Here is a 12,444-nt window from a genome sequence, read left to right as displayed (position 1 = left end):
GGTCTAGGCACTGTATGGGACTAATCACTGCAGTGACACTGTCTTCTCTCATCTCTCCCCATTGTCTTCATTGCGTTCAACTCCACTCTGCACCCCCAGGCCAGATTGCTCTCAGATGGAGTGGTCCCTGTCCATGCAGCAGGCGGGCCACTACACTACTGCAGAGTCTCTGCCCAGCCAGTGGCGACTTTGACCTGTTTTTTTATCAGTGTACATTTCAAGCTAAAGTCAGGGCTTCCCTTCGGCCAAACATTCAGCATTGTGGTTTGGCCTGTTTCACCCCTGTATTTATTGACTAGATGGAAAGTGAATCGATGGACTGGGAGCTGCAGAGTAAATCTGGACTGGCCTGGATACTCTGAGACTGTGTGAGGACAAATGAATGTTTGTTTGTTTTATGTGTGTGTGCACAAGTCCACACACACACACTTTAATGGGTTTACATGAAGTAGAAACGCTGGCAAGCAGTAAAATAGTAAAGCCAGCTAGCTACAGAGAGACGACGGTACGCAGCTGCGTCCATTGACAAGATGTAGAAGCTAAACCGGTGTTTGTTAACTCTGTAGTCTGTCTGCATGTAGCGTGTGATGACAGGATGTTCTCCGTGGAGATTTGTGGCTCTTACACATAATGGATACTTGGTTTTAAATGAACAACATGCTGACTATCAAAGCGTTTGCCTAATCCTAAGAAGCTTTTTTTTAAGATGACATGGTTATATTTGGTTTTGGTCATAATCCCCCCGGTCAAGGAGCTCTGAGGCTCAGGATGCTGTATTCCTTACAACATCCCATCTGAAATAGCAGTGGTGCTTTCTTGAAAACCTAAGCTTGTCCTCTTCATCCATGCATTTTGTTTGGTAAAATTGTTTTTGCATGGGTGGGTGGAACACAACACAAATATAGTGCTGAGTCGCTACTACTAATGAGCCCGTCTCTGGAAATAATTGGAACGCTGATTTATGAGCGCCACTAATGCATTTCAGTTATTATGTAATGTACAAAGCTAATTTTCTATTTTTTATTGAACCTTTATTTATCCAGGAAAAGCCCATTGAGAGAGAGTATTTTTCAAGGGAGACCTGGCCAAGATTCAGCAACAATCAATACATTACAGAATTAGGACTTTTTGTCTAGGACAAAAAGGCTTCTCAACAGTTTTTACCCCCAAGCCATAAGACTCCTGAACAGGTAATCAAATGGATACCCAAACTATTTGCATTGTGTGCCCCCCCAACCCCTCTTTTTACATTGCTGCTACTCTCTGTTTATCATATATGCATAGTCACTTTAACTATACATTCATGTACCTACTACCTCAATTGGGCCGACCAACCAGTGCTCCCGCACATTGGCTAATCTGAATTGTGTCCCACCCACCACCCGCCAACCCCTTTTTTACGCTACTGCTACTCTCTGTTCATCATCTTTGCATAGTCACTTTAACCATATCTACAGTCGTGGCCAAAAGTTTTGAGAATGACACAAATATAAATTTTCACAAAGTTTGCTTCTTCAGTGTCTTTAGATATTTTTGTCAGATGTTACTATGGAATACTGAAGTATAATTACAAGCAGTTCATACGTGTCAAAGGCTTTTATTGACAATTACATGAAGTTGATGCGAAGAGTCAATATTAGCAGTGTTGACCCTTCTTTTTCAAGACCTCTGCAATCTGCCCTGGCATGCTGTCAATTAACTTCTGGGCCACATTCTGACTGATGGCAGCCCATTCTTGCATAATCAATGCTTGGAGTTTGTCAGAGTTTGTGGGTTTTTGTTTGTCCACCCGCCTCTTGGGGATTGACCACAAGTTCTCAATGGGATTAAGGTCTGGGGAGTGTCCTGGCCATGGACCCAAAATATCAATGTTTTGTTCCCTGAGCCACTTAGTTATCACTTTTTCCTAATGGCAAGGTGCTCCATCATGCTGGAAAATGCATTGTTCGTCACCAAACTGTTCCTGGATGGTTGGGAGAAGTTGCTCTCGGAGGATGTGTTGGTACCATTCTTTATTCATGGCTGTGTTCTTAGGCAAAATTGTGAGTGAGCCCACTCCCTTGGCTGAGAGCAACCCCACACATGAATGGTCTCAGGATGCTTTACTGTTGGCATGACACAGGACTGATGGTAGCGCTCACCTTGTCTTCTCCGGACAAGCTTTTTTCCGGATGCCCCAAACAATCGGAAAGGGGATTCATCAGAGAAAATGACTTTACCCCAGTCCTCAGCAGTCCAATCCCTGTACCTTTTGCAGAATATCAGTCTGTCCCTGATGATTTTCCTGGAGAGAATGTCAATGTCGCTTGATCCAGACAGATATTTTGAGTTCAATAGCATCACATTTGGAATTTTAGATTTTTTTATGTATGTGTTATTGAAACAATTATACAATCAACTGGACTTTGGTAAAAAAATATATATATATATATATATTCATTTTTTTACCCCTTTTTCTCCCCCAATTTCGTGATGTCCAATTGGTAGTTAGTTTTGTCTCATCGCTGCAACTCCCGTACGGACTTGTGAGAGGCGAAGGTCGAGAGCTGTGCGTCCTCCGAAACCCAACCAAGCCGCACTGCTTCTTGACACAATGCCCACTTAACCCGGAAGCCAGCCGCACCAATGTGTCGGAGGAAACACCGCGCACCTGGCGACCGTGTCAGCGTGCACTGTGCCCGGGCCGCCACAGGAGTCACTAGTGTGTGAAGGGAACAAGGACATCCCTGCCGGCCAAACCCTCCCCTAACCCAGACGACGCTGGGCCAATTGTGCACCGCCCATGGGTCTCCCGGTCGCAGCCGTCTGCGACAGAGCCTGGACTCGAACCCAGAATCTCTAGTGGCGCAGTGGTGTGCAGTGGGACAGGCTAGAACTAGCACTGAGCAGGCGCTATAAGGGGACATCGGCTGCGCTGATACAGACTTGATCCTCTCTCAATTAGTAGACGACGAGAGACACATTTTACGTAAGTACCGAAAGTAACACCCATTCTACTACCAAACCGGTTTTCAGGTCCTAGTATCGAAAAAGTTCCTAAAGTCTCGGTATACAGTGCATCAGGGTAAGTGAAGGCTCTACACAACAGGCCCATTTCTAGTCAGCTGACTGGCCCAGACAACATGGGGACCAATGACGCAGAGCCACCCGACAAGCTAGCTAGCAGGCTGGGGTTGCCATGCCTTCACAGAGCATGACCTTTCCTCTGCTCCCAATAGAATGACAGAGAAGAGACGCACCCTCAAGTCCCTGACAGAGTAGCTGACTGAAGACGTGAGGAGGAGACCATTACAGACTATCAGTTTCACAATCAGTCAAACCCATGAATATGTTCTGGCGGGGAGCTATTTCCATGACGTATAAGGGAGGGAAATGCTTTCTGGATTTCTTCATTCCTAACTCATTATTCTTAGAAATGATCAAGGCGGGCGAGCTACAGTGCAAGAGAATGGGCCAAACTAAATCATAAAAATATATGAAGAGTGTTTTTATTCATGATTTGTAAGTAGCTATTAAAAATGGTAAATCTGAGGTCAGCCAACAGTTGTGCCTCCATAAAGAGTATGGAACTGCCTGCCCCCATGCCAAACATTGCCAACAGTCTGGTTGCCAATTATCTGGTTGCTGCCAATACACTCACTCTGCCTCTGGGGTAAGCCATGAGCAGTCAGGGAAAATATAATCAAAAACACTCACCAACATACTGTGTCAGGCCACAGCGTTTTTCGGGAACATCCAAATGTGCTCAAGCTGCGCCTAAAATCCCAGCCCCTCATTTTCCACTCACAGCCTCTCCAGGGAAGTCCCTGCAGTCTAAACAGCACAGCAGCAGCATCCAGGCTGCAGCAGCCAGCTGACTGGGCAAACTGGGGCTGGAGGCAACATCCACCCCATGTAACCTACTGGCTTTGATAGACAGACAGCCCTGTCTGTCATTGTGTATGACTGTGACTAGGCATGGCTGAGATGCACAGACAGCGATGGCGACAGTATCACACACAGAAACGGACATGGCCCTTCCTCCTCCGTATCTGACTCTCCCCTCAGAGGAGATTGAGGAGGGCCCAGTGGTCTGATCGTTTCTAGCAGTCAGATGGGAGATTGGCGAGAGAACCGGTCTGGCTGACCTGTGTCTGAGGAGTCATTTAGTGGCTGCTGTGACCGGCTCACTGCCCAGCTCTCGCTACAGAATGATATGCCCACTAACGACAATGGAGCCCAACACAATTTAGCTTGCTGAACAACATCGCGCGCATACACACACACAAACGCCTTGTCCAATTAGACCAAAGTGGGTCTAGCTTCTTGAAAAACGTAGGAAATTGTGTGGCTACGGAGAGTTCAAAGGAAAAGAGAAAAGGTGGTGATGCTGGCGTTCTCCAGTGGTTGGAATGTAGGGCAAGTCATGTAAATGATGAATGCTCCCAGCCTGCTCCACATCTAGCCCATCTCCAACTACCGGAAACACCACCAAGAGTTCCCCCCTCAGAAACGGACTCCTGTTAATGAAGGGACACAAAATGTTATGGAAAGAGATCACACGATGTTAAAGGGCTTAGTGCTTGAACATGTTAGCAGAGCTGCAGTGTAAGGGCAGCAGAGTTTATAGATGGATATTAGTGAGTGTGAGGCTTCCAGGACTGGTGTTACGGGCCTATTCTCATTGACGAGAATGAAGTCGCCTTTGTCCTAGAGCGATTTCCACGGTTATCAGAACGTCACACCAGGGTAAGCCTACACGAAACACAGCCCTTATTTTAAGTGTTTCTAAAATCTCCTATGGTGGAAAAATGATTGGAACCATTAACCTGTTTGACCGCTAGGTTTTATTGGCGTCATGACTCATACTGTAGTACTCTATAGCTTACTGGCAAGTTAGAGGCTATTGTGATACTGATATTTAGGGTGAATTTGGAGCTGCAGAGCAATAATGTCACGTTGCCAGCCACAGCGAAAGCGAGGATGTAATGTAAATTGAAAAGGTAATGTAAGTTAATATTATACATTGAAATCTCATGGCGCTGCCTCTCCTTCAATTTTCATTCATGCAAATAGCCTTATAGAGCTGTATGTTAATGATCACAGAGAGGGAATATGGAAGGGCAAGGCAGGGGGGGAACCTGTCTTGGCAGAGGGCTGAAGAATAGATCTGGGTGGTAGAACAGGATGACATGTTGTTTCAGCAGAGAGTTGCCAGACAGTGCAGACAGCCGTGTCAATGATAAACAGCCTCTTTCCCCAACAACTGACTCAAACTACCTAAACTGATCAAAACAACAGTTGAAACAATCAATCTTGAGCCTCTTCACATGGCGTCAAGTCAGGGTTGTTATCCTAAAACCAGTGTACAAAAATGTACATTGCTATGTCACTTGGATTGTGGCAACATGTCCAAAGGTGTGAGACACCAGATTCACTCTGTTCCATTTTCTATATAGGTTATGGATTCCTGAATCCCCTCCCTGGGTGTAGAAATCAATACTTTTCAGTCTGACACACTTGCTGTTGGGGCTGGGAATTGCCAGGGACCTCACGATACGATATTATCACGATACTCAGGTGCCCGATACTATATGTATTGTGATTTCTATATATTGCCATTCGGTCTTCCAAACATATTGCTCACCATGTATGCTGCAGAGGGACAAGGGCCATGAGAAAACAAGTTTTGAAAAGTGCTGGAAACAAATGGTCTCACCATTTTAAAAAGAAGATGGAGAACAAGCTATAAAGGAAAAATACTAGAGTTTTGGTGCAGGGACAAGGACTAGTGCAATAATATCCTGATACACTACATGACTAAATGTACGTGGACATCTCATTCCAAAATCATGAGCATTAATATAGAGTTGGTCCCCCCTTTGCTGCAATAACAGCCTCCACTCTTCTGGGAAGGCTTTCCACTAGATGTTGGATTATTGCTGCAGGGACTTGCTTCCATTCTGCCATGAGCATTAGTGAGGTCGGGCACTGATGTTGGGATATTAGGCCTGGCTCGCGTTCCAATTCATCCCAAAGGTGTTCGATGGAGTTGAGGTCAGGACTCTGTGCAGGCCAGTCAAGTTCTTCCACACCGATCTCGACAAATCATTTCTGTATGGACCTCGCTTTGTGCACAGGGACATTGTCATGCTGAAACAGGAAAGGGTCTTCCCCAAACTGATGCCACAAAGTTGGAAGCACAGAATCATCTAGAATGTCATTGTATGCTGTAGCATTAAGATTTCCCTTCACTAGAACGAAGGGGCCTAGCCCGAACTATGAAAAACAGCCCCAGACCATTTTTCCTCCTCCACCAAACTGTACAGTTGGCAATATGCATTGGGGCAGGTATCAAATCAAATGTATTTATATAGCCCTTCTTACATCAGCTGATATCTCAAAGTGCTGTACAGAAACCCAGCCTAAAACCCCAATAAGCAAGCAATGCAGGTGTAGAAGCACGGTGGACTGGCCAACACCTAGGAAGAAACCTAGAGAGGACCCAGGCTATGAGGGGTGGCCAGTCCTCTTCTGGCTGTGCCAGGTGGAGATTATAACAGAACATGGCCAAGATGTTCATAAATGACCAGCATGGTCAAATAATAATAATCACAGTAGTTGTCGAGGGTGCAGCAAGTCAGCACCTCAGGAGTAAATGTCAGTTGGCTTTTCATAGCCGATCATTAAGAGTATCTCTACCGCTCCTGCTGTCTCTAGAGAGTTGAAAACAGCAGGTCTGGAACAGGTAGCACGTCCGGTGAACAGGTCAGGGTTCCATAGCCGCAGGCAGAACAGTTGAAACTGGAGCAGCAGCACGGCCAGGTCGACTGGGGACAGCAAGGAGTCATCATGCCAGGTAGTCCTGAGGCATGGTCCTAGGGCTCAGGTCCTCTGAGAGAGAAAGAAAGAGAGAATTAGAGAGAGCATACTTAAATTCACATAGGACACCGGATAAGACAGGAGAAGTACTCCAGATATAACAAACTGACCCTAGCCCCCCGACACATAAACTACTGCAGCATAAATACTGGAGGCTGAGACAGGAGGGGTCAGGAGACACTGTGGCCCCATCCGATGATACCCCCGGACAGGGCCAAACAGGAAGGATATAACCCCACCCACTTTGCCAAAGCACAGCCCCCACACCACTAGAGGGATATCTTCAACCACCAACTTACCATCCTGAGACAAGGCCGAGTATAGCCCACAAAGATTTCCGCCACGGCACAACCCAAGGGGGGGCGCCAACCCAGACAGGAAGACCACGTCAGTGACTCAACCCACTCAAGTGACGCACCCCTCCTAAGGACGGCATGAAAGAGCACCAGTAAGCCAGTGACTCAGCCCCTGTAATAGGGTTAGCGGCAGAGAATCCCAGTGGAGAGAGGGGAACTGGCCAGCCAGAGACAGTACGGGTGGTTTGTTGCTCCAGAGCCTTTCCGTTCACCTTCACACTCCTGGGCCAGACTACACTCAATCATATGACCCACTGAAGAGATGAGTCTTCAGTAAAGACTTAAAAGTTGAGACCGAGTCTGCGTCTCTCACATGGGTAGGCAGACCATTCCATAAAAATGGAGATCTATAGGAGAAAGCCCTGCCTCCAGCTGTTTTCTTAGAAATTCTAGGGACAATTAGGAGGCCTGCGTCTTGTGACCGTAGCGTACGTGTAGGTATGTACGGCAGGACCAAATCGGAAAGATAGGTAGGAGCAAGCCCATGTAATGCTTTGTAGGTTAGCAGTAAAACCTTGAAATCAGCCCTTGCCTGTAGCGTTCTCCTGGCATCCGCCAAACCCAGATTTGACCATCAGACTGCCAGTGAAGTGTGATTCATCACTCCAGAGTTCAATGGCGGTGAGCTTTACACCACTCCAGCCGACATTTGGCATTGCGCATGGTGATCTTAGGCCTGTGTGCGGCTGCTTGGTCATGGAAACCCATTTCATGAAGCTGAAGTTGCTTCCAGAGGCAGTTTGGAACTCGGTAGTGAGTGTTGCAACCAAGGACAGAGGATTTTTACACACTTCAGCACTTGGCGGACCCGTTCTGTGAGCTTGTGTGGCCTACCACTTCGCGGCTGAGCCACTGTTGCTCCTAGACATTTCCACATCGCACTTACAGTTGACCGGAGCAGCTCTAGCAGGGCAGAAATATGACAAACTGACTTAATTGGAAAGGTGCCATCTTATGACGGTGCCACGTTGAAGGTCATTGAGCTCTTCAGTAAGGCCATTCTACTGCCAGTGTTTGTCTATGGAGATCGCATGGCTGTGTGCTTGATTTTATACACTTGTCGGCAACGGGTGTGGCTGAACTAGCCGAATCCACTAATTTGAACGGGTGTCCACATACTTTTGTGTATATATAGTGTATGTAACTGTATCAGTTGAGTTCCCCATCACTACTTGCTCTCCTCCTGTGCACAAACCCTCCATCACGGTGAAAGCAGCCAAGAAGTTTTCTCTCTCCTTCCCGGAAGATCTGCGCTGATGGCCCATGACTCATAGTTTCTCCTCGCCCCTGTGACTCACCTATTCTAGGGCTGTAAATATAGGTGTGTGTCTGTGAGCAGAGATGGCAGGTTTGTGTTCCTGTTCACACGGATTTACACAACCGGGCCCATCAAGTAGACGGCTGTACTGGTCGCAGTGCGCGTTCTGCTCAGCTCAGAGCAGTGTGTTTAGCCTCCACGTTTGCTGCCTGAAAGAGTTATGAACCTGGCTTGAGCGAGGTAATGCTAAAGACTGTCCTTGACTTGCATAAAGCACCTTTTGAGGGTGTTGAGTAAAGTAGATTCCTGCTGGGTTGTGGATATGTAACGATTAGCAGGTCAAAGAGACGTGGATATGATTCTGTACAGAACAACCTGTTGCAGTTAAATCGATGCATGTATTAATTTAAGCTCACGAGACCTAAATCACAATGCTGTTTACCTCTGTGTGGGCTTTCACAACTTTAGTGGAAGTTTCTTGGCTTTACTTTCGTGAATCCAATGACATCCCGAGTAAGGTGTGTGTGTGTGTGTTTATCCAGAGGACATGTTCAGCTCGGCATCCTGTGAGCAGCTCATTATTCATGCTATAGGACTGAGGCTGTTTTTTTCTGGTCTTCGTCAGTACAGGGAGCCTGTTGGAAGCCAATAACCCTATTTAGCTACTGAGCAAAGCTCTGCTGTATTTAATAAGGCCTGCAGCTGGTAGGAATGTTTGGGGAAATGTATAAAGCCCCAGTGTGTGTTTAGGAAATGTGTTTAATAATTGGCCAGCCAGCCGCGATCCTGTTCCCTGCCATTCGGCATCCGGGGGGAAATGTCACGTTTGGTCCTCCTGCTGAGATGGACAGGTGGGGAGATTCTAGGGTTGTCGCCGTAGAGGAGAGCGACAGACTGGATTTCAAACGGCATCAGACAGTGTCGCCTCTCTCTCTGTTAGTATCTTGGATCATGATGATTCTGAGTTTTTCAATGCTATAGGCCTATACACTGATCGGCTTACAACCTCGCAGAACAAGTTCAGTTCCAATTACACTGGATTAAAGCCAACTTGTCAGCTGTCAGACAACAGAACGAGGGCCCTGGAAGTGGAGGCCTGTATAAAAACGGCACTCCTTCTCTCTCAGGATTGGTCCTCAGCCTGGGAGAGGAGTTCGCCCTCTGACCTGCTGGAGCTGGCCCTGATGGAAATGGAACCTGCTGATCCTACTGCAGTTCTCTTAACATTAAAATGTAAAGCCACATTGTCTGGGAGGCTCTGTTCACAGCACTGGGAGATCATTTTCCTTAGTTCAGGTCCTTGATTAGACTCTGTTCAAAATTGTATAGAAACGACCCCCATTTGTCTGTTTCACATTTTATTTTGTAGCTTATTAATGACATGGGCTTGTTCCGCCAACACATCCTAAACCAAATTACATGCAGCGGCTGCCTGGCCTGTTTCTGTGCCAAAGAGCAGAGAACTGAATTTGAAGAGTGGTGTGGACTTGGCTATTTGACTCGATATAGTCAACAGGAAGCAATTTTCCAGCACTGCATTGATATTCCTCTGAGTATTTTCTGCAGAAGCAAATAAATAACAGCTGTTGTAATGAACCAGTCTGTCCTTTTACTTTACTTTTATTCTCAAGCCCTGCACCTGAAGTCCTGCTCCTCTTCTGGCTCTAAGCATCATCAGTCCGATGAGGATCTGCCTCTGTCTGATAAATGGATTCTGTTCACTGTGTGTCTGCGGTGGGCTGGGCTCGGCTCAGGGGACCTGTTGGTGACAGCAGTTCCAGCTCCACTGCCTGGTGTCCTCCTTCTGCCTGAGGAAACTTGGAGGTGGATTAGAGGGAGAGAGAGAGACGGCCTGGTTCTGCCATGGAGGGAGTGCCCTGGAGGAGACGACCTCCTTTCTGTCTGACAGAACCCTGTCTGGAGACGACCTCCTTTCTGTCTGACAGAACCCTGTCTGGAGACGACCTCCTTTCTGTCTGACAGAACCCTGTCTGGAGACGACCTCCTTTCTGTCTGACAGAACCCTGTCTGGAGACGACCTCCTTTCTGTCTGACAGAACCCTGTCTGGAGACGACCTCCTTTCTGTCTGACAGAACCCTGTCTGGAGACGACCTCCTTTCTGTCTGACAGAACCCTGTCTGGAGACGACCTCCTTTCTGTCTGACAGAACCCTGTCTGGAGACGACCTCCTTTCTGTCTGACAGAACCCTGTCTGGAGACGACCTCCTTTCTGTCTGACAGAACCCTGTCTGGAGACGACCTCCTTTCTGTCTGACAGAACCCTGTCTGGAGACGACCTCCTTTCTGTCTGACAGAACCCTGTCTGGAGACGACCTCCTTTCTGTCTGACAGAACCCTGTCTGGAGACGACCTCCTTTCTGTCTGACAGAACCCTGTCTGGAGACGACCTCCTTTCTGTCTGACAGAACCCTGTCTGGAGACGACCTCCTTTCTGTCTGACAGAACCCTGTCTGGAGACGACCTCCTTTCTGTCTGACAGAACCCTGTCTGGAGACGACCTCCTTTCTGTCTGACAGAACCCTGTCTGGAGACGACCTCCTTTCCTCAGACTCAGTCCCCCCCCCCCCCGTCCCCCCCAGACTCCTGGTGTTCAGGCAGGACCGCAGAAGGTTATCATAATACAGCCTTCCTTAATCAATAAGTCATAAAAGGCTTTTAGGCCGATAGGAGGAGGAGGTGTCTGCGATACCTGAACCTCCCACTGAGGCTGAAACAGATGTAGATGTCTGACGACAACCTTGAGTTGAACTTAGAGTTTGACGTTTTTCCCAATAGCAAGTGGTAGCAAAGGAATGGTGCCCTATGCTGCTGCAGGACAATTGGTCAACATCAAATAAATGGACTTAATCTAATGTTATGCACCAATTTGATCCAACAGAGGAACTTGATGAAATTTGTGCTCCAGTAAATCAGTAGTTCACCTCGTTAGTAACTAGGAACAATGCTGTATGTGTGTTTCTCTAGTCAGTGGTTGCTAATTTGTTGTTGTTGTTGTGTTGCAGAGGGAGATGAAGGAGCAGCTGGCCACTCTGCAGGACAGTGAGAAGGGACACACAGAGGCCCTGCAGCTACTGCAGAGGCAACTCACTGAGACCAAGGTAACACACACACCTCTCTACTCCGTGAGACCGAGGTAACACACACCAAGCACACAAATTCACTTAGACCAAAGTAACTTACAGTATAGAGAGCCTTTTTAACCTATTAGAGACCAAGGTAAAGCAGCAGTGTGTCCTGTCTCTCTCTCTACCTTATTTTCTCCCACAGCTGAGAGTGAGAATCCAAACAGCAAATTGGTTCATTTAGCATCTCTTTAATCTCAACAACTTGTTTTAACCAGCGGAGACAGCGCATTCAGTCGATACAACAGCTTCTCCTTTCCTTTTCTTTCTGGCTCATCTCTCCCCCTTAAGCGTCTTTGAGCTGTATCAGTCAGAGAGGGAGGGCTCTCTGACAGATGGTGTTTGTGCCGTCAGCTGTATTTGTCATTTGGGATCCATCGTTCTTCCTGCTGTTTACATGCTGGCTGTCCACTGGAATGCCAGCCAAGCCAGCTCCCTCCTGTCTTCCTGTCCTGTTCTGTCCTGTCTGCTTGAGTTCTGCAGTGCTGGACTTTACTTTACCTTGGCTCTGTTCCAGAGAGGCAGACCTGCCTGCTTCCGCTGCCTTAACTCCAACTGAGTGCCAGCTGGAGGTCTCCATTATAAATCAGCCCATCTCATTAGGCTTGCATCCATTTGTCCGAGGTGACGTGCATTGCCTGGAAGAGTGCCATAAATTGATCTCTTTGCCTCACAGATGCATTTAGGTTTATGACAATGAATTGCTCTGTTGTTTTCTTGGTTTTTGTGCTTGACCTCACACCGACACCAAAGGAAAATTGATTAGTAGGATCAAACCCTCAAAAACACACACAATCCTCTCTCACCGGCAACATGGTGCTGAAA

At 47.3% G+C, this 12,444-nt stretch overlaps 1 protein-coding gene across 2 annotated transcripts in view; it reads left to right on the top strand.

The window, feature by feature from the left end:
- LOC139535522 (E3 ubiquitin-protein ligase TRIM62-like) overlaps positions 1-12,444 on the top strand; it is a 46,029-nt gene that overhangs the window by 19,162 nt on the left and 14,423 nt on the right. For both annotated transcript variants that reach the window (XM_071335005.1, XM_071335006.1), the window contains exon 3: positions 11,500-11,595. In XM_071335005.1, the coding sequence (XP_071191106.1) occupies positions 11,500-11,595 (96 nt within the window). The remainder of the gene's footprint in view (positions 1-11,499; positions 11,596-12,444) is intronic.

Source organism: Salvelinus alpinus, chromosome 12 (assembly GCF_045679555.1).
Source record: "Salvelinus alpinus chromosome 12, SLU_Salpinus.1, whole genome shotgun sequence".
Classification (NCBI taxonomy): domain Eukaryota; kingdom Metazoa; phylum Chordata; class Actinopteri; order Salmoniformes; family Salmonidae; genus Salvelinus; species Salvelinus alpinus.
This window is presented reverse-complemented; position numbering and strand designations above follow the sequence as displayed.